Source organism: Heterocephalus glaber, unplaced genomic scaffold, assembly GCF_053883595.1.
Source record: "Heterocephalus glaber isolate CG9 unplaced genomic scaffold, H.glaber_assembly_v1.0 deba00001472, whole genome shotgun sequence".
NCBI lineage: Eukaryota > Metazoa > Chordata > Mammalia > Rodentia > Bathyergidae > Heterocephalus > Heterocephalus glaber.
Genome location: NW_028258315.1, coordinates 93,222,370 through 93,249,177, shown reverse-complemented (window position 1 = coordinate 93,249,177; position 26,808 = coordinate 93,222,370). Strand labels below are relative to the sequence as shown.

The 26,808-nt window shown below is 36.9% G+C and overlaps 1 protein-coding gene across 14 annotated transcripts in view; it reads left to right on the top strand.

The window, feature by feature from the left end:
- Cfap20dc (CFAP20 domain containing) overlaps positions 1 to 26,808 on the top strand; it is a 241,213-nt gene that overhangs the window by 68,651 nt on the left and 145,754 nt on the right. For 10 of the 14 annotated variants that reach the window (XM_021244038.2, XM_004864448.3, XM_087182493.1 and 7 more), the window contains one exon: positions 26,315 to 26,429. In XM_021244038.2, coding sequence (XP_021099697.1) covers positions 26,315 to 26,429 — 115 coding nt within the window. Of the gene's footprint in view, positions 1 to 1,953; positions 3,341 to 3,456; positions 3,818 to 26,314; positions 26,430 to 26,639; positions 26,754 to 26,808 lie in introns of those variants that run through there. The other 4 variants (XM_021244043.2, XM_021244044.2, XM_021244040.2 and 1 more) reach the window with 3 other exon arrangements.

The window sequence follows — 26,808 nt, the reverse complement described above, 5'->3', positions numbered from 1 at the left end:
AAGAATAAATTTGGATCATTTTAGGAAAATGGATGGATCTTGAGATCATAATACTAAATGAAATGAGTCAGACACAGGAGGTTTAATATCACATGGTTTCTCTAATATGAAAGACCCAGAATAGGAATTTTTTTTAAAAAACATGATAAGAAACAAGGAAGTAGACTCTAGAGATGGCCCGAGTATCTGGGGAAGGAGTGAGAGGGGAGGAAAAGAGAAGAGGCAGCAAAAATGATCAGTCCACCAAGCTGAATGTCATCACTACCACAAACATATGTATTAATAAAAATAAAAATAAGACCATGACTACTCAGGATATTCTGACAAATATTATGTCACCATAAATTAAAGAACTAGGAATAGCCAAGCATGGTGACACACAAACCTGTAGTCCCACCACTCAGGAGGCTGAGGCAGGAGGATCACAAGTTCAACCCTATCAGAATGAAAATAAATGAAAGGGGCTGGGGTTAAGCTCATTGTGAAGGGTTCAATCCCCAGCACTGGAAAAAAAAAGTCGGGTGGAAGAAGCCAGTAACGATCATTGATGGTTCATCGCAGTAAAGATCTTTTGGGCTTTTCAAAAGAAAGACTAAGCAGAGAAGACCTAATGACAGAAAGTAAGCCTGTGTGAGTATTTTTGTTATCATTATTCCTGATATTTGTAAGTAATCACTTCTATTTTAGTGTGATATGATTATTAAACTTGGGTGATAATTGATACCTTATTTCCAATAAGCAAATCTTTGGAGTAAGAGTAGGCTCTTTCATGTTTATGTGTTATGGTGTTTTGTTCCAGTTTTGTTTTGTAAACCTTTAAAATAGAAAAGATTTAAAACCAGCCTGAGTTCCAAAACCACTATCTAAATTGAATATGTTTCTTATGCTTTAAGTAAAGGAGTATTTTTTCTTTGTTAAATTTGGAGCAATTTGGTATACCCACATTCCTTTTGTTTTAAGTAATCTATAGAATTAAAATGACAAAAAAGGTGGGATTAACAAGATTTATGATTGGCAAAGGAGACTGGGAGACAGTTTCCATGTAACAGGGGTAGCTGTTTTAATGGATGTGCCAGACTGGTCCATAAAACCCACCCAGTTGCTTCACTGCTCCACAGATGGCTACTTAAAACAATTTAATGGCACTAAAATGGTTCTGGCAAAGAAGTCTTTTAAACACACTAGAATGATTTATCATTGTGAGCTATCTGAAGTACAATGATTATCCTGATGGCCCATGGTCAGAACGTTTTGTGTTTTTTTTACATTTTACCCCCGTTTTAATCCAAATTCTCTTTTACTTGCATACTGTTAATACCACTAACCAAGCTTACGTTTCATTACTATTATCTAGCCTACAATGTTTCTTTGCTCTACTGTTTTTGCTTTGATTTGAGAAGCATCCTGTCTTCCAATCTAACGCTTTATGAGCTGATTTTAGTCACTTTCAGGGTAACCTTGTCTTCAGGTTCTGAGTGTCATTGCACTTCAGGAGGCATACACACATTTAGCCGGTCTGTGCGTAAGGCACAGTCCCTTGTACGCTGTGTCGCAGTAGGATGAGTAACTGCATCAGAGGCACCATAGTTCCTGGACCGTGTCCCTGGCAGACAGTGATAATCAGCCGCAGCAGCCTTGCGGTCCTTCCTAACAGAACATTGCAGACAATGACCACCAATCATTTAATGTTGGAACTTAGGATGAAACCTGTTCGCTCTCCAAGATAGGAGTTTTACAAAAGACGGAAAGTTTTCTTCAAATGGATTTTTCTTATATTGATTCTCCATTTAAAAAAAGGAAGAAAAAAAAACTGAGGACAAAACATTAAATCTCAACTTTATGAAGGCATTTCTTTAGGGAGCAAATATAATATGGCTCAGAATATCAGGCATCTCAAGCAAGCCTTTGATAAAGTGCTAGATTCAGTCCATTTGTTGTTTAATTTTTTGCCAGGAACCTGAAGTGCTGAAACCAAGTGCTTTTGTTTATGGGAGGATTGGTGTACTTTGGATACCAGAGTGGAAGCAGAGTCGACAATCTTTCATCGAAGTTCAGAGCCTGAGTTATGTTCTTGTTAGATTGGGAGCCATCTGTTTTTGTCCAAATGTGGGCTAGCAAAATTATATCATTTCTTAGGAGCTCTGAATATGCTCAAGCACGAGGGAAACAGTTATCAAAGTTCTGAAACATGATAAAAACTTAGTGTATTAGCTTCCCATTGTTACACTGAAATATACAAGGCAATTAACTTTTAAAGAGAAAAGGTTTATTTAGCTTGTGGTTTTAGGGGTTCGATTTAGAAACTGAGTAGCCCCATAGCTTTGGGCCTCTTGCGAAGGAGGCACGACACGGTGGGCACATATGCAGGAGCAGAACCAGAGGGAGAAAGGAAGAGATGCCCTACACTGCCCTTGGGGGCCAAGCTCCCCCTGGGCCCCACCTCAAGCAGTACAACCTTGGGAACCAAACTTTCAACACATGGCTCGACATCCGGCTAGACTGTCAGTAAGAATAGCCGGGACATTTGTTGAGACTATGCCAAGGGCTGTCAGATTCAGTCCTCACAGCAACTCTGCAGGGTGTAGCCTACTTTTATTTCTAGGGTAAAAGTAAGGAAATCGAGAAAGGGGAGCAGCCCTAACTTGCCCAAATCACTGCTGCTAATGAGCAGGAGAGTCATGATTTGTGTGCAGGAAGTCTGACAGCACAGCCTGTTCTCGACTTCTGCCTTCTCCTTTCTCCTTCATTTGGAAGGCAGGTGCTTGACAGAACAATTATCTAGTCCTGACTCTGGCTCCAAACCCTTTGGTCAGGTAGGTCCTGGGACCTGCTTGAACAGTAACTTAGCATTAGCACTAGGACTGAGGTCTATAAGAAGTCACAGCCTCACCACCACCACTGGGATAATGAATCTAGGTTAAGGTTAAGAATGCTCCAGGACCGGGCCTAGAGTGCATATTTCTGAACTTAGCTAAAAGGGGGCAGAAATTGAGGAGGACTGAAAGCCAGAGGAATGCTTCTCAGCCTGTGCCCCTGTACCATCAGCATGAGATGTGTTAGGGTGTCTCAAGTCCAGAAATACCTCTTCCATGTTGTTTCGTTTTAATTAACAAAGGAAGGTTTTCCTTGACTAATACCCACATACTGGGGCAGCTGTCAACTGTGAAGCAGTTAGGTTGCTTTTAGTTGAGATTTGCAGCCTTGAGAAAATAGGGAAAAGCATTTGGCTTCTGAAGATTGGAAAGAAGCTGGCAAGCACAGTATGGAGCAAAGCCATGGCATGCTGCTAGGATGCAGGGCGCAGGGAAGCAGAATCAGCGTCTGCAGCCCTGGAGGAAAGGTGAGTGTTCGGGTCCTCGGCTTCTTCCTTCTTGGGGCAGGTGGGACATTGCTCTCCCTGCTCCTCCGCGGTCACAGCTGTACAGCCCACCTCCAGAGTGGCTGCGGTGAGTGCGAGGAAGTGAGAGGGGTGGGCGGAGCTCTCCCCGGGCAGCACTGCACTTTGGAGACAGCTCACTGTCCTGTCCTTGCTTCCACCTTCCCGCGGCGCGGCTCTCAGGTCCTGTCGCGGAGTTCTCGCCCTGGGACTGTGTGGCCTGGAGAGAGACCGGAAGGGGAAGTATGAAGCAGAGCCTCCTTACCTCGGGGGCTGGATTTATGCCATCTCCTCCTCCTCTCAGTTTTCTGGTCTGCTGGCTTCTTTCATCTCCCTGCATTCTTCTGTCTTTACCACTCCAAATATCTGACCAGAAGCTGTGAAATTCACACCAGGGAATAGACTCTGTCCTGAATGTTTCTATCCCCCGTCTTGCCAGTGGTAAGTAAGCCCTCAGAAATAAGTGTGTGTTTTCAGGGAGCACGTGAGTAAATGACACAGTACTCATAAAGGGCAGTACGGGCCTCCCAAGCATGCCAGCCACATTAGCAGTCAATAGTCTTCTGCCTGTCATCGGGGCTTATCTTAGTGTTGCCTGGGACGGCTGGTACCTTCTGTCTGAAGTTAGTCTGTGTTCCATGATTAGCTTGCTCATGGAAAACATTTATCTCAACTTTTTACCTCCTTTACTTTTTTTTTTTTGTACCAGGGATCGAACTCCAGACCTTTGCACTTGCGAGGCAGGTGGCGAAACCAATACCTGATCCTACATCCTTTACTTTTTTTTTTTATTTTTATTTATTTTTTTGGTACCGGGGATTGAACTCTGGTCCTTGCACTTACAGGGCAGGTGGCAGAACCACTGAGCTAAATCCCCAGCCCTGTTTTTCTCTTTTTATTTTTTTTGTACCAGGGATCGAACTCAGGACCTTGTGCTTGCAAGGCAGGTGGCGGAACCACTGAGCTAAATCCCTGGCCTTTTACTTTTGATTGTAAGCCTTCACACATCTTCATGAACTCCCAGCTGAGAAAAACTAATCATTCAAGAACTTTGTTCCTGACCTTATCAAAGTTAAGGGAGCAACGAGAACTTTAGCTGGGTATGCGAACAAATATTGTCAAACCCAGTCTCCTGTTTTTACAGTAACTTGGCAAGCCCATTTTACAGATGAAGAAACTAATGCTCTAACAATTACTTGCACGAGTTTTACGTAGTTAGGGCACAGCCAGGCTATAAGACCAAGCTAGACTGCCGCTTACTCTTTCGAGGAACCACATGATGGCAGCTTTCCTCTGCAGAAGAGTGTGCCTCCTGCTGCTCCTCCTCCTTGTGTAGGAATGATGTGATTAGACCACCCAGCAGGAACCTAGGGTCTGGGGAACATTCGTTCTCACCCACATTTTAGCCCTCCGGTTTTCTTGGCCCTTCTCTGCCATCTCATCTTCTACCATTAGTTTCACTTTTACCTCCTTCCAGAATAGGGTGTTTCCCTATGCAATCTACATTCCCTCTCCTATCTACACACAAAGTTAACTTTTGTCTTTCTTGATGCTTGGACATTGAGATACTCTAGTGGAACAGATCTTCAGTGGACACCGACTGCTGTCAATGCTTTTACCTTTAAAAATAAGGTAGCACACAAATGAGGCCAAGGGTGCCTTTTACAGAGTGATTTTGCAAAAGCAAATACGCCCTTGTAATTCACAGTGAAAGTTAAAATGCCTAGAGATTTAGATGGCCTGGTGCTCCTCTTTTAGAGGAGATACGAGAAACCTTGGGTGCTTAAAGGTACGGTTATGTGGAAGTGTTGTCACCACTGCAGACTGCTCTGCAGCTGATACCTCCTCATATCTGAAAACTGCACTCCACAGCCAGTGTTCCTGCATTCAGAGCTACTCCTTGTTCCTTTCTGCATTAAAAAAAAGAAAAGAAAAAATGTCAAAATGGCCAATTTGTGGTACCAAGAACATCACAAACCCAAACAGCTGATTTTATGCTATGGCTATAGAAGCAGCAGTAAAAGAAATGAGCATAAACCTTGCTTTTAAATGGTTCAGTTATTCTCTTTTAGACCACTGGTGCCAAAATACACATTTTCCTTTTAAGTAAACAAGGAACAGAGCATCTATCGATGCAGATTTTTACTTTACATAAAGATTTTTTATTTTTCTATTTAGTTAAAACCATGTTATATAGACACATAAGGATGAGATGAGTTTCCTTAAATGCTGCTTCAGTTTAGAAGTCATGTAGATGCTTTTGTAAATATATTGTCTCTAGACACATGCTTATGATTATGTTATATAATTTGGCCAACATTCATTCAGTTAATATTTATTCAGTACTCACAACATGGCAGTCACTTTCTAGACAGATTCTCACTTCCCACATGTGCTGGAGCACAAGAGAAAAGGACGTAGTTACAAATTGTAGTAACTAGTCTGAAGGAAGTAGGCAAAGAACTAACCAAGGAAGTAGGACTTGAATAATTCTGAGTTATAAAAGTATTTAAGACTTGAACGAATGTGAAGAACAAGTTATGTGACATATACTCATAGAAGGAAAGTAAAAGCTTGTGCAAGCATACCCAGTGTGAAGCCAGAGAACAGAAAGGAAGAGGGGTAGTGGCCTGAGGAAGATCGGTACCTGTGCTAGTTAATAACCCTTTCCACCCCCGAGAGCTGTCCACTGCTCTTCTTGCACTTGCTCTGTGATTTGAGAAGTGTCCTCCCACCTCTTACTAAACTAGTCACCTAGGTTCCTTGGACTTCAGGCTTCGGATTTCCTGAAGCTTCCCAGCCAATGAGAAAGAGCAGGAAGAAAGAGCAGTCAGGATATTTCTTCCCTCTCTGCTTAGTCTTCCTGTCATCAAACCCTTCCTGTGAGGACCCAGCTGTCCTGGCTCCAGTTCCTTCTCGCCCATGTGGAACTGGTAATGTAGTAGCTACCCACTGTTGTCATTTTTGAGTGCCTAACTATTCCTTTCCTGTTTCCTCAAGCTGCTCGTACCTCTTCAATAAATTATTTCTTGGTATTCTCTTCATTGGAGGTTTGTGGGGTGCATTGTTTTCTTCTAGGTCCCTGTCTATGGAGAGTGGGGCCTGCCAAGGGATGAGGGCAATTTATAGGCCCTGTGAGCTAGAAATTTGGATTCTGTTCTAGAGGAGTGTGAAGCCACTGAAATAGGATGGACTAATCTGATGCCCATTTCAGATGCTCACTGTGGCTGCTCCTCAGCCTACTGACTGAGAGGTGGGGAAATAGAATGGGAACAGGGAGACCAGCTGGAAAGTTGTGTAGGCAAAGAGCAATGGCAGTCATGGTAGAGGAGTCAAGAAGTAAATGGAGTCAACACAGGGCAGATAAGACTTTCCGAGAGGAAGGATGAACCAGGAATTATTTGGGGTTCTGATTTGAGCCACTGGGAAGCAGTGAGAGTAGGGAATTAAGAATTTTTCTTTTCTGCATATTGTCTAACTTAATTCAGAAATGTGTTTGCATTGGTAAGCTTGCAGCCTAATTCTAATTAGAAGGAAAGCTTTCTGATTTCACCTTTCTCTTATTAGAATATTATAAGATAAAAGAATGTATAAAAATAACACCAGTGTGTTTCCACTGACATAATCCATACTAACCAAAATGATTGTTAGGTCCTGCAGTAAAACAATTTCTTGATGTTTTTCTTTAGGTCTTCTATAAATGATCATCCTGTGACTCCAGGGTCACACAGATTTTATTATATGGCCTTCCAGATTGTATATTATAGCATTGAACTGTCATCTATAGCATCCATTAGAATGTTATTGATGAAATGCCCACTCGTATTGAACTAAGTACTCGATAAACCACTGTAAGTAAATTGTTGTGCTCTTACCTCGAAGGATAGCCTATTGATTCCCACACACAACAATGAGCCCAGCAGAACAACTCTATCTGCAGCTCCCTTGTCAGACCTGTAAAATGTTGCATAATGTCTTTTTTGAAGTCCCAGAGAACAATTCTTTTTTAAAAAAGCATTCTTTGTTAAAACCTTTTAGTTTTTCTTGTTCATTTTATTTCAGATAATTAACCATTTAATCATTGCTTTGTTCCTGTGGACTTAAAGACTTCCATTTTCAAATTATATTATGCAATAAAAATAATTCATACCTGTAAGAAAATTTGGAATCATTTTCCAAAGGAATTGCTTTTAACATATTTTTGTGAGAACCACCAGAGATCAACTCTGTGGGGTGTGTGTGTATGTGTGTGGGGGCGGGGGGGGGGGGGAGAAGCTATCCTTTTTCTACAAATAGAATAAAACATCTATACTTTCTGGCAGTTGATTTGGAGGTAACAGTAGGGCTTTCTGCTTTATTACTGTGTACTAACTTACCTCATTCTTTTTAATTGCTGCCATATATTGCATTAGTGTAGCATAATCTTATTTATCTAGACCTTTATAATTGACCTCCAAATTTTTCCTCTTTTTGAGTATTAGTGTTACAGTGAACACCCACATACATATCTGTATGTACTTCTGAAATATCATCCATTTAAAGATGTGTGAGATGTCATGCGAAAATACATATGCAGTCAAAGTTTCCTGCAGTTATACTAATTCATTCAGGAGGGCAGAGATAAAGAAGGACAGAAATACTGCAAGAGTAAATGTTAGAGATGATCAAGGACATTTGAGAGACTTTTACCCTTATTGGATATTGTCAGATTTTCACTGATGGGCAATTTATAGCACATTTTAAAATTTTTTTTTCAAGATTCTAAATAATTGGAAATCTTCAATAATTTTATTTTGTGTATTTGTATTGATAACTGAGAATTCCTAACAAATTTGTGAAAATGTACTTTTCATTCCAAATATCTTCTTACTGTAAATTTTGAAAAGTGATATTCCAGTTCAACAGACTGGAACAATGAACTGGAACAACCAGTGTCCTAATTCTATGTGGAAACAAATGTTATAGTGCTTGATATATTTCCTAAAATTAAGAGTGAGTTCATTGGTAATCCATAGCAGAGTATGTTTGGAAAGTTAGGGAACAGATAATGTAAGAGTCCCAAAGAGTCCCATAATTGGAATTCTCATGTACATGTTAGAGATGGTTATTTTTCAAGGAAGCAAAGTACACCCAAATTATAGCTTCTCTAAGGAAGGTGAATGTTGTTTGAAAAAGATGATTTTGTAGAAAGAGAAAACCCAATAGGAGCCGACACAGTAAGAAATACACATCTGAAAGAGTAATTCCTTGCATTTGTAAGGTACTTTACACTTTCTAAAGTGTTTTCATTACCATTTTTAGCACAGTGAATGGACAGATGGTCTACCCCATTTTATAGGTTAGGGAATTGGAACTTCAGGGTATTGACTACAGTTTCTGTTACCTGTGCTTTGGTATAAAAACTACAGTATGAGTTTCCTAGGGCTACTAACAAATTACTAGAAAGTGGATGGCTTAAAACACAGAAACTTAATTGTTTCTGGAATGTAAAAGTCCAAAATCAAGAAGGTGGGAGGATTGGTCCTCTCTGGAATCAGCAGAATAGTGAACCGTGCCTCTCTCCTAGCATCTGGCGGTTGCCAACACTCTTTGGCAAGACTTAGCTTATAGATTTACCCTTCTCATCTCTGCATCTGATTTCACGTGACATCCTCTGTGTCTGTCCAAATTTCCCTCTACTTACAAAGACATCAGTCATTGGTGTATAAACAATTTTAAATGTTTCTAGATTGGATTTACTAGTATTTTTTAAAGGATCTTGGTGTCTGTGTTTATGTTCATAAGGAATACTTGTCTACATAATTTTGTTTTTGATGTCTTTGTCTGGTTTTGGTCAGGGTAATACTGGCTTTACAGGATAAGTTGAGACATATCCTTTCCTTTCATTTTTGGAAGAGTGGGTGGAGAATTGATCTTAATTCCTCTTAAATGCTTGGTATAGTTAATTGGTGAAACCACCTGGACCTGGAATTCTTACAGTGGGAAGTGTGTGTTGTGTTTCTGTAAGGTCAGTAGTGATTTATGCATTCTTCCCCCCAAATTTTAGCAATTTGAGAGGACTCTCTGACCCTCTCTGTCTTCTTCTCACTCTCTCATCCAGCTGCAATTTGGTCAGTTTTGTTGTTTCAAAGAATCGGCGTTTGGTTCTGTTGATTTTCTGTATTGCTTATCTTTATTCTTTTTCTCCTGATGCTTGATATGAGTTTTGTGTGCTTTGTTTTTCATCTAGTGTCAAAGTGGAACATTATGCCATTAGTTTGATGTCTTTCTCTCCTTTATTTTAATGTAGACATTTACAGTGATGCATTTTGCTCCAAGCACTTCATTCACTGCATCCCAAATGTTTGGCAAATCATGTTTTAGTTTTTAGTCATTTTGAAATGTTTTAATATTCTATGTGGTTTTTATCTTTGATCATTTTTTACTTATAAGTGAATGTCTCAATATCCTTTTTTAAAAAATGTGTATTCGTACATGTATGCAGAATATAATGTTTATATTCCTTGTGTGAAGTTGGTGCATGTACATAACACATCGTAATTCCTTTTTTGATCTCCTCTCTTCCTCCCTCCTTCTGTCTTGTGATCCTTTTCCCATTTGAGAAAGATCTAACTCCCTACTTCCTATTCTCTGTCTTTTATTTTGTGCTTCATTTATATTTTGGGTTCCTCATATAAGACAAACAATGTGAGGTGCAACCAGTTTCCTACAAGTGACTCAAGTGTATCTTTCTTTAGGGCAAAGAAATACTCCATTATGTATAAATACCACATTTTCTTTATCCATTCATTTGGTGATGAATATATAGGCTACTTCCAAGATTTAGCTGTTATTAATTGTGCCACTAGAAACATAGGTATGCACGTATCATTATAGTATGATGTCTTTAACTCTTTGGGGAAAATACCTAGGGGGAATGGCAGGATCAAATGGAACTTCTAGTTTTAGTGTTATAGCTATCTCAGCAGAAGAATCACACCATGAAAAATGTCCAAATTAAATGTCCTTTAATAGCCGATGACCAAAGGGTGATCTTGAGCTCCTACCTGCCTTTGGTATGGATCAAGCAAGGAAGCCCAGCTTTTAAAGGGAAAAACCACACAATAGAATGTCATGATCTCATCTTTGAGCACAGGGCTATGGAAGCAGATTGCAGGTTAGATTAAAATCCAATTTGGGGATCGGGCAGGAAATTCCTATCTTTATGGTTAGGGCCGCAGTATAACGTGTCCTGTCCTTTGTTCTTTACCACAAGGTAAACTTGTGCTGGTTAACTTACCATTTTGAACAAGCAGTCCGGGGAGGAAAAGGAGTAGAGTCCAGGCACAAGCTATTGAGGGGTTTCTGGTTAACTCGCTTACTTCATTAGTCTTTTGAGGAATCTCCACACTGATTTCCTTGTAATTGTACTAGTTTACATTCCCACTACCAATGCAGAAGGGTTCCTTTTCCTCTGATGCTCACTGTCCCTTCTTTATTGATTCTAATTTCATCTCACTGAAAGCAGATAAATACTTTGCATTATTTCAGCCCTTTGAAATGTATTGAAGCTTGTTTTATGGTTTGATATCCGATCTGTTTAGAGAATGTTTCCTGTGCCCTGGAGAAGAATATGTGCTCTTTTGTTGGATGGAGTGTTCTGTATGTTTTGTTAGGTCGGGTTGATTTGAAGTGTGTTTCAGGTCGTCTGTTAATTTTCTTGAGCATCCCTCATACACAATGAGCTACTTCCCTCTTGCTATTTTCAAGATGCTGTCTTTGTCTTTGTCTCTTATAGTTTGATTATGATGCTTTTAGGTGCTGGTTGTTTGGACTTCATTCTACTTGCTGTTTATTGAGCTTCTTGAATGTGTAAATGTTAGTTTTCAATCATATTGGGTAGGCTTTGGGCCATTATATTTTCAAATGGTCATTTCCTTGTCTCTCCTTTCTTTCTACTAGTCCCTTTAATGTGGGTTTGTACAATATCCAACTAGTTTCTAAGACTATGCTTAGTTTTCTTCGTAACACATGATGGTAATTTAATATGCCCTATTAGAATGAAGAACAAAAACCATGATCATCTCAATAGGGGCAGATAAAGCATATGACAAAACCTGACATCCATTCATAATAAACATTGTCTACAAACTAGAAAAAGCAGAAGGAGGAGGAGGAAGAGGGAATCTGGAAATAACATATAGCTTGTTATGCTTAATGATGAAAGACACAGTGCTTTTCCTCATAAGGTCAGGAATCAGATGAATTTTTTTTTTTACTTTTATTTACTGTTGTAGTAGAAATGTTAGTCAGTGCAGGAAGACAAAAGAAGTAATATAAGGCATTGTGTTAACAGGACAGTAAAAAAGCAAACCTGAGCTTATTCACAAACACCACGAGTATATGTAGGAAATCTGTATTGGTCACATCGCATTGCTAGGGCAAAATCCCCAACACCCACAATTTAAAAGAGAAGAGATGTTTTGGCTGATGATTTGGAGGGTTCAGTATATGGTTGGCTGGCTTGAAAGCAGAAACAGCATGATGGAAGGGTCTAGTAAAAGACAGCTTCTCACCACAGAGGAAACAGAAAGCGAAAAAGAAGGAATTTGCTGGGAACAAGAATACACTCTTCCAGGTAACTCTCAGTGATCCATCTGCCTCTTCTGACAGGCTCTACCTCCTCACAGCACATTCAGCTGTGAACTCATCAGTGGATTAGTCCACTGATGAATATAGCACCTTCATGATCCAGTGGCCTTCCCAAAGCCCAATCTTTGAACATATGAGACTTTAGAGGAAATATTAGATGTAATTCATAACAAAATGTAATGGAATCTATGAAAAAGCTACGAAAAAGAATAAATGAGTTCAACAAGGTTGACGTGTACAAAAATCAATACATGTAAAAATTAGTTGCATTTCTGCAAAGAGCAGTTTTTAAATGAAATTTTTTTAAAAATCCAATCATAATAATAACATCAAAAAGAATAAATGCTTAGGAATAAATTTAACAAAGGTGGTATAATGTTTGATGACAGAAATTATAAAACATATCTTCATATAAAACAGGGATATTAAAATGAAATAAATGGAAAGAGATTTCATTACAAGGCTTAATACTGTTAAGATGATTGTTCTTCCCAAAATTTGCCAGGATTTTTTTGGTAAGAAAAATCTCATCGAGCACTTCTTGTTTTTATAGAAACCGATGAACTGATCCTAAATTCATATGAAAAAAGTTTTTATACTGCCTCTTTTCATTTATTTTTAATTTTTTATTAGCACATTTTTGCTGTACGTAATGTTGACATTCTTTGTGTGGAGTTGGTGCATGTACGCAACACATCTTAATTTCTTTTCCATCTGCTTTCCCTCTCCTTCCTCTCTCCCTTCATCCTGTGATCCCCTTTTCCTTTAAGGAAAATCTATCTCCCTACCTCCTTTTATCAGTTATTTTGCCCTTTAATTTATACTTTGGGGTTCCTAATATAAGAGAAATCATGCAGTATTTAAGCTTATATGTCTGATTTACTTTAACATGGTATCAAAATGCACCCGTTTTTCTATAAATGATTCAACTTATCTTTCTTCATGGCATAGTTGTACTCTATTATGGGTAAAACACATTTTCTTTATCCATTCTTCTGGTGATGGACATATAGGCTGCTTCTGGGATTGAGCTGTTGTGAGTTGTGCAGGTACAAACATGGGTGTGCATGTATCACTATAACATTATGTCTTTAACTCTTTCAGGAAGATACCTAGAAGTGGAATTGCTGGGTCAACTGGAATACTAGTTTTAGATTTTTGAGGAATCCACACTGATTTCCACAGTGGTTGAACCAGTTTACATTCCCACCAACAATGTAGAATTCCCCCCCAACCCCTAGCCTGGCTAGCATTTGTTATTATTTAATTTCTTGTGGATGGACATTCATTCTAAAGAAAAATGGAATCTCAGTGTTGTTTTAGTTTTCGTATCTCTAATGGCCAGTGATGTTAAACATTTTTTCATGTATTTTGAGCCATTTGTATTTATTCTGTGAAGTGTCTATTCATTTTACTTGCCCATTTTTTTATTGAGTCTTTTGTTTTGGATGGTCTAATTTTTGACTTCTTTATATAGTCTAGACTTTAGTACTCTGAAGAATAGCTGACAAATTCTTTTTTTTTTTTTTCATTTTGTAAGTTTTTTCACTCTGTTGATTATTTCTTTTCTTTTTTTTTTTTGTACCGGAGATCGAACTCTGGACTTTGAGCTTATGAGGCAGGTGGTGGAACCACTGAGCTAAATCCCCGGCCCTGTCCATTATTTGTTTTGCTCAGCAGAAGCTTTTTAATTTGATATCTAATTTGCTGATTCTTAGTACAATTTCGTATGCAACCAGGGTTTTTAGAAAGTCCTCATGTATGACTATGACTTCTAAAGTTTTGCCTCTTTTGTCTTCTAGCCAGGTTGTTTCTCTTTTGACAGTTAGTTCCTTGATTCATTTTGATTTTAGTTTAGTATGTAGTAAAAGATATGAGTCTAGACTCAGTCTTCTGCATTTGGATATCCAGTTTTCCCAGCACCATTTATCAAAGATGCTATCTTTCCTCTAGCATACGTATTTGGCCCCTTTGTCAAAGATCAAATACTGTAATTAGATTTCCTTAGGGTTATTTCTGCGTCCTCTACTGTGTTCCACTGATCCTCATGTGTGTTTTGTGCTGTCTCTGCTGTAGCTTGGTAATATAACTTCAAGTCCAGGATAGTGATGCCTCCCACTTTGCTCTTTTTACCCAGAATTGCTTTTGCTATTCTTGGTCTCTTCTGATTCCATATGAGTTTTAGGTTTCTTTTCTCCAGTTCTATAAAGAATGATGTTGGTATTTTGATTGGGATTGCTTAAATCTGTATATCAATTTTGGGTATATGACTGTTTTTACTATATTGGTTTTTCCTATCCAGGAACATGGATATCTTCCCATTTTCTGATGCTCCCTTTGATCTCCTTTTTCACAGTACTGGAGTTTTTATAGTTTTATAGTTTTTATAGAGTTCTTTCGCTCCTTTAGTTAGGTTAATTCCTAAGTATTTTGTTTTTCTTGCTGCTACTGTGAATGGTATCTTTTCTAATTTTTTTCATCAATGGGTTCATTATTAACATACAGGAATGCTATTGATTTTTGTGTGTAGATTCTGTATCCTGTTACATTGCTGAATTTGGTTATTCAGTCTTCCCAAGTCTTTTGGTGGATTATTTTGGGTTTTCTATGTAGAGGATCGTGGTGTCTACAAATAATGATAATTTGCCTTATTCTTTTCCTGTGCTTATCCCTATCATTTCTTTTTCTTGCCTATTTGCTCTTGCAGATGTTCCAAGTAAATATTATGTTGAACAGGAGCAGTGGTGGTAAACATCTTTGTCTTGTTCCAGGCTTTAAAGGGAAAGATATCAACTTTTCCCCATTTAATTTGATGCTGGCAGTAATTTTGCCTTAAATGGCTTTTATCAAATTGAGATAAGGTCCCTCTATACCTATTTTTTTCACTGTTTTTATCATGAAAGAATGTGGGATTTTGTCAGACTTTTTTTGTTTCTTAAAATGATCACTTGATTTCTGTGTTTGTTTCTGTTTAGGTGATATATTACATTTGTTGATTTCATATGTTGAATCATTCTTGCATCCCTGGGATGAAGCCTTCTTGGACATGATGTATGGTCTTTTTGATTAGTTGCATTCTGTTTGCCAGTGTCTTTTTCAGGATTTCTGCATCTAATGTTCATTAAAGAGATTGGTCTATTTTTATCTTTTTTGGTTGGATCTTTTTCTAGTTTTGGAATCAGATAAATGCTAACTTCCAGGAATGACTTTGGGAGTACTCTTTCCCCTTTTAATCTCATTAAAGAGCTTCAGAAGTATTTTTGTTAGATCTTTCCTGAAGTTTTTGTACAATTCAGCAATGAATCCATCTGACCTGAGCTTTTCTTAGTTGGGAGGTTTTTGGTTACTACTTCAATTTCAGTGCCTGTTATTGGATTATTTAGAGTTTTTAAATCTTGGTTCCATTTTGATAATTCACATGTATCTAGGGATCTAGTCATTTCTTTTGAATTCTTCAGTTTATTAGCATACAGCTTTGTGAAGCAGTTGTTAATATTCTTGACTTTGGCAGTATCCATTGTGAGTTTAACTTTTCATTTCTAATTGCATTTATTGGGATGTTTTCTCTCCTTGTTTGGTTAGATTGGCTAAGAGTTTGTCTGTTTTATTTTATTTGTTTGTTTATTTTATTTAAAACCAACTGTTCAATTCATTTACTCTTTGTATGTTTTTTGTCTCAATTTCATTAATTTCTTCTCTGATCTTTATAATTTCATTTCTTGTACTAGCTTTGGGTTTGGATTACTTTTGTTTTTCTAGGACCTTGAGATGCATCATTAGGTTATTTGTTTCAGCACACTCTGTTTTTGTAATGTGGGCATTCACAGCTATAAACTTCCCTCTTGGGAATGCTTTCATTGTGTCCCATAATGAAAATCTTAAAAGTAAAATAAAACAACTTTATAAAAGAGGAGCAAAAATAGATGACTTATTATTATTGATTTCAAAATTCATGGCAATGCTATAGTAATGAATGCAGTAAGGTCCTGGCTGAAGAAGATATAGATGTCAATATATAGCAGCATGGAGAGTCAAGAAATGAACTCCCATATTCATGGGCAGTTTTGTTTTTTTTTTTACTAAAGTCCAGTTCAGTGGGTAAAAGAATAGTTTTTAAACAAATGATGCTGGGCTATTTGGGTGTCCACATGTTTTTAAAATTAAATTAAAGCCTTACCGCACACCATACAATAATGAACCCAAATGGATTTTAGAACTAACTAGAAATGTTAACAGTAGTAAACATCTAGAAGAGCACAAAAGAAAATCCTTGGGCCCTATGTTAGGGAAAGAGTTTGTAAATACAGCACTAAAATATAGATAATCAAAAAATATAAAAAATTAGACCTTCAAACTTTTTAAATTTTGTGTTTCTAAAGACATCATTAAATAAATGAAGACAAACCAAATATTTGAAAATCATATATATGGTAAATTCTTGTATCTAGGGTATAGAAAGAACTCTTGCAGTTCAAACTTATGACTCAGTTTAAAACAGTAAAAGAGCATTTCTCAAAAGGAGACAGAAAATATATGATGATATTTTCAATATCATGTGTCATTAAAGAAAGCCAAATTAAAGAAACAATGAAATAACGCCCATACGCACTATAATGGCTGTAATCAAGTGGATAGATAATATCAAGTGTTGATCAAGATGTGGAGAAACAAATTCTCACACTAATGTAAAACAGAACAGCCACATTTATGCATATGTACCTTTAAAAAATGAAAACATATGTTCACACAAAGAATTGAGCATAAATGATCATAGTGACATTATTCTGATTGGCCAAGCTTGAGAACAATCTACATTTCCATTAACTCATCTGGAAAACATATAAATAGAATGAGATATCTCCATACATTGGAATACTATTCTGCAGTATAATGATACATCCTACAACATGAATGGATATCAGAAGTGTTAAGTGAAAGGAATCAGGTGTAAAATATTTTATATTTCTGTTTCATTTATTTGAAATATCTAGAAAATATAAATATTTACAGACAAAACCAGACTAGTGATTGCCTGGAACTGTCGGTTTGAGAGGACATTGTCAACAGACAGGCATGTGGGACATTTTTGAGATGATGGCAAAGTTCTACAACTGGACTCTGGTGATTCCATGAATACACTAAGTCTTTAAATTGTGAACTAAAAAGTATGATAAATTTTATGGCATGTAAATTATACCTCAATAAAGCTGTTTTGGGAAAGGGGGGTCAGAATATATACAGAGAAATTTTCCAAGACAGGTTATTAATTTAAAGATATAGATAGATAGATAGATAGATAGATAGATAGATAGATAGATAGACTATAGATTGTAATGAATGCTACTATAATGTTATAAAGAAGGATAAATTTGAGTCATTTGTAGGAAAATGAATGCACCTTGACACCATAATGTTAAGTGAAATAAATCAGACACAAGCTTAAATATCACATGGTTTCTTTTATATGAGAAGCCTAAAATATAAATTGAAGGGCAAAATAAAAGACAGATAATAGGAAGCACAGAGATAGCTCTTTTGCAAATGGAAAAAGGACTAAGAGACCAAAGGGGAGGATGAAAAAAGAAAGGATGTGTGTTATGTGTGGTGCCACCTTCCCATGATGAATGTAGTCATTATGTACTGCAGATGTCTGCTAATAAAAATAAAAAATTTTTAAATAAAAATGAGAAGATTCTCAAAAGAAATAAACAAGAGCTAAATGTATTTCAGTTTGTCTGTACAAGCAGAGCAGCTGTTTTCTATTATAGACAAAAGAACTTCCAACCAATTTTTTTTGGTACTGGGGATTGAACTCAAGACCTTGCACTTGCGAGGCAGGCTTCGTGCCACTGAGCTAAATCCCTGGCCCTCCAACCAATTTTTAAACTTTAGTAGATTGGGTCCCCCAAAAAAAACTATTGGCATAGAATTCCTCGTGGTATTGTAAAGTGTTGGAATGAGTGTGTAAGGGAGGCCTGTAGTCACCTGTGGCCTGCTGGCCACCTACTGGCATTTAAGTTCCAAGCCATACCCATGTTAACCATATACCGAAATATCACTGCACATATTTAAAGATGCTGCTTTGTAGTCTTGCTGTTTCCTTAAACCTAGAGTTATTTGGTAGCATCACTGAAAATATGCATTTAAATTTGGTAATTTTTAGGTCTTGATAAGGAAAAATAAAAATCATTTTGGCTTTAAGGACAAATTATTCCAATAAATGAATCCCATCATTGGAAGTCTGACATCAGTTTTGCAAGTTCATTCTAACCTGAAGTGAACATTCACAAAGGGCTGTAAATGATTGTACATACATAAGAAAAGTGGATAATCTGAGTAGATGAGTTTATCAGCACTCTTGCATGGATGCCACCATTTACTCAAAATCTCACAGAGGTTACCATTGTGAAAGAAATTGTCAGTCAGATGAACACATAAAAGTGAATTGAGAATTGAATTGAAAAAGTAATTTTACTTTCAAGTGGTTTACAAATGTAGATGTTAAGTTTAAAATGAATGCTGTTAATGACTATAGCTGGGAGACTTATACACCTGCTGATCACTAAAATATTATTATAAATGAGGTTGATTTTCCTGTTGACGGCCCCATTTTTTTCTCAATGTGGTCTCATTACTTTTTCTACCAAATTGCTGACCCTTAGCTATGAATGCTCACTTACTGATATACCAATGTATTAACTTATATATAGAATTTTTAAAAATGCATCTTTAAGAACAAGAGGATTGTCAGTATTGCTTGTCTTTTTCTTTTTTGTTAGGTCACAGGAGGATTTAGGTGGTGAAAATCAAGCCTGTATTACAAGTGAAGAGCTGTTTTACACGCAGCCTTCCTTTCAGCAACTAAATTGTCCCCAAAAAAGCACATAAGCATAATGAAGCTTTTAAGTAGTCACACATATGCGTTTATATTCTTTCTCTCATGAATGACTAATTTTAATTTTTTAAAGTACCAATTTAGCTTGCTTTCAGAAGCATTTAAGCTTAGCACATGATTTTGTTTTCCTACAAAACCAACTATTCTTGATTATGGGATGAGGAAGGATTGCGTGTTTATTTTTGCAAAGACAGTAGAATAAGCTCCTATTACCATATGGGTGCCTTGGTCCTAGTACCTCTGGCCTAAGCTGGGAACATGATTATTTAGAAATTCTTCCCAGCTCAGAGCCATAGTGGCCAGATTGGATGGAGAACTGCTGTGTGCAAGCTCAGGCCGGGCTTAGTGAGGGCAAAGCTCATGCTGGACACCTACTGTACGGTTCCTATTGAGCAGCCCAGCCCCAAGGACCCACTTGTCTTAATAAATATATTGGATTACATAGTAAGGACTACTAAAGCAGGGGATGGACTCTCGTTGGAGTTTTCGCACAGTTTGTGGAGTATTCTGCCTGAAAGGTGCCTGAAGCAACCATGCTTGGTTCCTGCCTTCGCTTTTCAACTCTTAGCTCAAAGGGCATCTTTTGTGAGACCTTCCTTTATTTTCTGGAATAATACCTTCTATCCCTCTCACTTTCTTCTACCTTGTTGTGCTTTATTTCTCTTCATGGCCTTCATTGGGAGCTGATGTACTATGGTTTTTTTATTGCTGTCTTGTCCAGTATCATACAGTTAATATCTAAATCCAATCTCAGATCTAGCTTCAGAATTATTTCTCTCAACCATTATGATACAATTCTGTTTTCTTTAATGTTTAATCTTAAGTAATAACAATTTGTCACTGAAAACTAGAACCAACTCAGAGCAATACTGGTGATGAATTTGTAACAAATGGCGCTCCCCTGAATTAAAGATGTTCCACCCCCCTCACACTTATACAAGTGCACACTGAGTACTTCGCAAATTGTCAAGCCTTCGGAGCAGTCAGATTTCTCTGTGGAAGGTAAAGTGAGAGACTTCTTTAAACTTGAAATAAGTTCTGGAATACCAAATTCTAATAACCCTCTTTAGTGCAATTAAAATATTACTACCAAGTGGTAAAACTGAAATATATAGGACTGCATGTTATTCACCCATGAAAACAAAGGAAAAGATTTGCATATTTGCATCAATTTATGGCCCATAAAATGGAACATAATCACTGACCTGGAATAAAAGGGGGAATGAAAAATATTCAGTAATAGGGGTCAAAAAACATACTGTAGCAACTCAGGGAAAGATGTGATCATTTTTAATCTCTAGATCCAAAATGATTTCAAGGAGGAGGTGGCATTTTCAACTCAACGTGTGATGAATAAATACAATTTTAGTTGGCATAATAAAGAGAGAAGGACAATTCTCAGGGAAGTGCTTCAACAAAGGTATAAAAATAATAGGATATGTTTAAATAGCAGCAAATTTGCTGGTGCTTATTGTGGAAGTCTGTTTCAGTGTCCTAAGTCGCATTCTCTACATTCACCTCTAGTGTTGGCTACAGCAGTGGTGGAAATCTGGTGCAGACTTGCTCAGGTGCCCCTCAGGACCTTCTTTGATGCTGTGAGAGTCCACTTCAACCATGGCCAATCACAGCCTGGAAATAGTGGGGAGATATGCCACACCCACCGCCTGTACACACACACACACACACACACACACACACACACACACACCTTTGAACACACCTTTTAACCTTTGGACAGTGAGAGTCCCACCGTCCACTCTTCACGCAGTCAGTTCCGTGAGTCACTCCGTACGTATCTCCAGAGGTCTTGGTGGAATGGAAACCCTGTGACCTGTAGCGTTGTCATTATTACAGTAGTGTGTGCTTCTACTGGTCTTCCCTCCTTTGTTGTCTTGTTCTCCCTGTTCCCTCACTCCTTCATAGGATCACTTCTCAAACTGCTCATGCCTGTTTCCTTACCTCAGACTCTACTTTTCTGCATGTGCTTCCTAAAGAGATTGCACAGCACCAGGTGTGTGAGGGAGCCCAAAAGATTGTATTGCCAAAGAAACTCATAAGAATTGGAGACCTTAGCCAGTATTGAGTTTTACTAGTAATTCCAGTGTACAAGTTTTGACGCAGAAACTGGCAGGTCTCCAGTCCTTTCTCAGTGTGTTTTGGCTGAGATTTAGCAGAAGAGTTATCCAAGCAATACCTGAAGGAGTATCATTTCTCCAAAGAGAGAGTTTGGGCCATTTTATACATTTATACCATGCATGATATTTTTCAAGGAGCCCTGCCCCCATAAACCCATGGATTCCAGTTTGGTAACCATAAGCAGCTCTAGACAGATCAATGTACACTATACAAAAGCCTTCTATTAAACACTTTCCCCTAACAAATGCCTTTAGTGTATTTTGTCAGGAGTTTAGTAATATTTATAAGGACCTTTTGTCAGTAACAGCTATAAAAAGCAAAAAAATAGTAAAATATTTTTGAATGCCCTATAGAAAAGTAAATAATTATAGGTCTGCTACTCTCTCTTTTTCCTTGCAATCATGCAACCTTTCAAAAACACTGAGTCCAGCAACTCCCATCCTCTGGAATTGTCAGATAGATTTGCAATTAATTTACCATTCTTCCTCTTGCCCTGTCTTTTCTGGCTTTAGTAGACTTCCTGGCTGTGCTGAACATTAGCCTGAGATCTTGGCCAAGTTTCTTAATGTCTCTGAGCCTCTCACTACTTCAGTAAAAGGTGAATACTGAGTCTGTTTCCGAGAATAAGTGAGATAGTTTCAGTGAAATGGTGTGCAGGTTCTGGCACATGGGAGAGATTTAGATGTTGCTCTTTTATTTCCTACCCTTTCCTGTTTATGATTATAATTTATGATAACTCTCCAACAGAAGTCTTCTTTGTTTCTCAGTTTTATCATTAGAGCTTTTTTACACTGCTAAAGGCAGACTTTGTCAATGGAAAGAAAATAATCACCTTCATACAGAAAATACAAACAAGGGCTATGTCCATACAAAACACACTAGAGAGTAGGAGTCTTAGCCATTAAATAGTAAATATTTTATTCCCAGAAGCAAAGTTCAAACTACTGGGAACAGGTCAAAGATAAGTGGGTAGGTTTATAAGCACTGTCCACTCCAGAAGGGAAAAAAAGGTATGTGGTTCAGAAAGTGGATACTGGAATTAAGTCTGAGTTTAAATTTAAACTCTGCTAGATGCGTGATTTTGGAAAAGTCAGCCAGTCTTACTAAGATTTAGTTTCTTCATCTGTAAACTAGAGATGATAATAATGGCAGATATCTTGTCAAGCTTATGAGAGAGATGAGATAATAGCGTGTTTAATTCAGGGTTGGCATACAGAAAATGTTCAATAATTAATAAATATTTAATAATAATATCTTTCCCTGGGAAAAAGTATATACATCAGGTATTGCAGTCTAAATCTGTTCTTACTGTATGCTAAGTAAACAATGTTTTGATATTTGTTAGTTTTTTTTCTTTAAATACATTCCAATAGCCACTAGATTATACAGCAGTCTTGATAGCTTGGAGGTCATCTTGAGAAGGCTTTTCTTGAGTTGTGGTTAGAAAGCACAAACTTACAACCTCTTGGAAGACTGAATCCAGAATGGAGCAGGAACAAGTTGTAAAGGAGTCATACAATAAGTTTAATTAACTTTTTTAAAAGAAAACTATACAAACTATCTTCTCTGACCATGATGGAATAAAACTATCAGTAACAACAAAATATATAGAATTATACCTTAATGTTCAGAATTTAAATAGCATACTTCTGAGTAACTCAAGATTCAAAGAAGAAAGTGTAAGATAATAGAAAATATTTCAGAATGAATGAAAATATTGATCAGAATTTGTGAGATCCATCTAACATAATGCTTAGAGCTAAATTTATAGCCTTAAATGTCTACATGAGAAAAGAAGAAAGGTTTAAAGTAGTGATATAACTTTTTGTCTTAAGATGCTAAAGAGAAACAAAGTATGAATTCAACCCAAAATAAGAAGGAAGGAAATAATAATAAAATGGAAATCACGCAATGGAATCAGTAAACTAGAAAACAAGGAACAGAGAAGTTTAACACAGCTGAAGTTGTTTTCTTTGGAAAGATAAACTTGATAAATCACATCGAGACTGATTAATAAGAGATGTCATAAATTATCAGTCTCAGGAATGAAGAATACCACTACAGATCTACCGATATTAAAAAACAATAACAGCAATAAGGTTAACAATCTTATGGCAATAAATTGAACAACTCTATATGAAAACCACAACTGAAACAAGAAAAATTAGAAATCTGAGTAGCCCTATAGTCTAATAAAGAAATTGGATGTGTAAACAAAATCTTCCCACAAGGAGAACTTCAGACACATGTGAATTCGATTAACATTTAAGGAGGAACTAGCACCTTTTTAAATAAACATTTTCTGAAAAAACAGGAGGAGGAAATACTTCTCAAATAATTTCATGGGACTAAGTTAACCCCGTTATTAAAACCAGACATATCACATTTGAAAATCAAGTAGGTAATTCAATAGAGGCAAAATAAATGAAAAAGATATAGAGATCAATGCAAAAAAATGCATTGAACAAAATTCTCCACATGTTTATGATTTTTTTAAAAACTGTCAAAAAGTAGGAATAGAAGAGAACATCCTCAATCTTAGTAGGAACATAGTGAACACTTTACCGTATGATTGAGAACAAAACAAGGACTACTATCTACCCTCCTCACTTTTTAGTATATGTTAAAGGCCCCATGACTAATGCAGTAATACAAGGAAAAGAAATTAAAGGTATAAAGATTGAAAAGCAGAAATAATCTACTCACTGAGGACATGATTATGTTCAAAATTCTCAGGAATATATAAAACAGCTACTCTAACTCATGATAGAATTAAGCAGTCACAGGAAACAAGCTCTGTATACAAAAATCAATTGTATTTCTATAAACTATTAGCAAATGGCCAGGAAATTAGATTCTAAAATTCATTGTCAATTGTGTAAAGAAAAAAAAAAAGTACTTAGAAATAATTGAACAAAAATTTGTAAGACTTGTGAAATACAAATCGTAAAACATTATGAAAGAAACTGGATGAGGCCTGAATAAATGGGAATAGATAGCATGTGAGTGGATTGGAAGACTCAGTATTGTCCTCCCAAAATTGATTTTTAGATTCAATTTAACATAGCCAATAAATTCTCAGTAACTTTTTCAAATAGGAAATGATAAATAAATCTTAAAATCTGTAAAAAAGTAAAGTCCAAACAAACCTTGAACAAAGCCAAAATTGAAAATGTTCTTTACCTAGTTTTGAGACTTACTGTTAATCTATAGTAATCAAAATAGAGTATTATTGGGATAAGAATGGGCAAATGTATTGTTCGAAAAATGGATCAAGGGAGAGTCCAACAGTATATGCACCCAAACACATGTTGTTTTGTCTGCCAACGATTATGCATTGATAGCTCACTGGTAGCTTGATCACTAGTGTAGCGATACTAGGAAATAGTGTGGACCTTAAAAGATTGTCCCTGTGGTCATTTAAGGTTCTATCTTCAGAAGAGATTAGGATGATTCTTGTGGGATTTTGAGTTAGTTCTTGCCAAGAGGTAAGCTGCTTTGAGAGTGAGCCCAGCCTTGGAATTGTCCTGTTCCGAGACATGACCTCTTCCTCCCACACATGCTTCCGACACTGTGATGCCATCCTCCATGGGGTCCTAATCACAGCCAAGGTAGTACCAACACTAGGCCCTTAAGCCTCAATAACTGGAAGCTAATAAAGTTCTTTTGATTGTAAAGTCACCCAGCCTCAGCTATTTCTTTACAATAATAGGAGATGAACTAACACAGTATGATCAGTTGATTTTCAGCAAGGTGACATGGCATTTCAGTGAGGAAAGGAGAGGCTTTAAATAAATGGTTCTGGGACAAACTGATAAACATTACACAGAGAAAATCACTTCACTTCTATCAGCAACACACAAACTAATTTAGGATGGATCATAGACTAAATGTAAAAACAGCCTATAAAAATCTAGAAGGAAACACAAGAAAGTATTTTTGCACTAGGCAAGGATTTTTTAGGATGCAGAAAGAACTAGTATAAATAATATTAAAATACTAGTATAAATAGTATTAAAACTTCTGGACTGGAGATTTAGCTCAGTGGTTTCACCACCTGCTGTGCAAGCACAAGTACCCGAGTTCGACCCCCAGTACCAAAAAATAAATAATAATAATAATTAAAACTTCTGCTTCATAAAAGTGAAAATGTCTGCTAATCAAAAAACACCTACATGAGCAAATCTATATAAAGGGCATGAGTTTTCTTGTACTATGCTTAATACTTTCCTCTTAAGTTGGAAATTATTTGTAAATAAAATGTTTTTTTAAAAAACGTACCATTAAGAGAACAGGGATGAAAGGTTCAGGGTACTGCACAGTGGTAGAGTACCTGCTTAACAGGAGGCAACATTGAAGAGCTATAAAAAAGGGTAGGTTGATTTTTTTTAAATAGCTATACTATAAATATTGATAAGTGTATGTGAAAAAAAATATTTCCCTAGGGGACTGCTAGTTGTAGAAAATTGGCAATGCAGTACATCTTGACAACAATGCTAAAAATCAGGAAAAAATGATTTATTCTCAGACAAAAAGTCAGTTTTTAAGGAAGCCTCAATTTTACATTATAGCAGCCTGAGACAGGTTTGGAGATTTCCAGCCTGCTGTGTTACCTCTGAGACCTAAAAGAAGCAGAACACAAAAATGAGCCTCTGTCAATTTGAAGCAAACCTAATCTTTGTGATGATGGCTGTGGTCTAAATCTATTAAAGATGTTCAAATTCATTGTCCTTGGTATCACTGCGGGTTGACCTGAACAGTGAGCAATAAACTTGTGTATTATAATTCCAGTTGGAAGATATGCACTTAGGAAGTGAAATCGACAGTCAGTGTTTCGTGTCTGTCTCTAAGCAGACTAAGAGCCTATATAAAATGACAGGTGCATTTTTAGGGAAAGAAACCCATAATGTTTTTCTATTTAGTAGGTGACAGTATGTCCCAAGATAACACAGGTTTAAGGGGCTGGAACGAACCTGGTTATTAAAAGCTTGCAGTTTCTCAGTTCATACAAATTGAATTTTTTCATAGGCTGTAGGACTGTGGAAATCTAGCACAAAGTACTGAAATAAATTAGCATATTAAGTGAATTTATACATTCAGGCTTGTGAGCACTTTGAATTTAAGGAAGAAATTTTATTACTTCTTGAAAGAAAACAACAATTCTTAAATTTGGTGTTTGAACTCCTTATTGGAAATCTGTATCATTTTGATGTTTATTCAAAGAAGTAGTTACTAGATTGATGGGGATCTTTCATCTATCCTATCTCTTTTTTCAGAATTACTGACTTAGGCAACATCAAAAGAAGACTTTATTTATCAACAGTCCATAAGGAACTGTCCTCAACCCCTCTTCATGCAAAAATCCCACTCTTCATGATCAAGCGCAAAATTGTAAGTATCACATGAATGTTGCATAAAGTATTAAATTCAAGGCAGCACATATTAATTATGGGCTGACACTGTAAATGAAGCATCTTGTTAAGTACCGTGGTGGCATAAAAAATGAATAAAAACCATGCTCTTTCTTCCTCTCACTTGAAATCTACCAAGTGAATGAATATTATTATTTAAACACTTACAATGTCACCAAAACTGTGATAGGAAACACCATGGAGAAAGAAGGTACTGTTGGGATGTTGAAAGAAATTCATCTGATTCCTGGATGAGGAAAAGTTACATGAAGGAGATGGCACTTAGCATGGACTTGGAAGCATGGTAAGATTTCAGTAAGGCGATGGCAAGCTGAGTATCCCAAGCAGAAGGAAGAGCA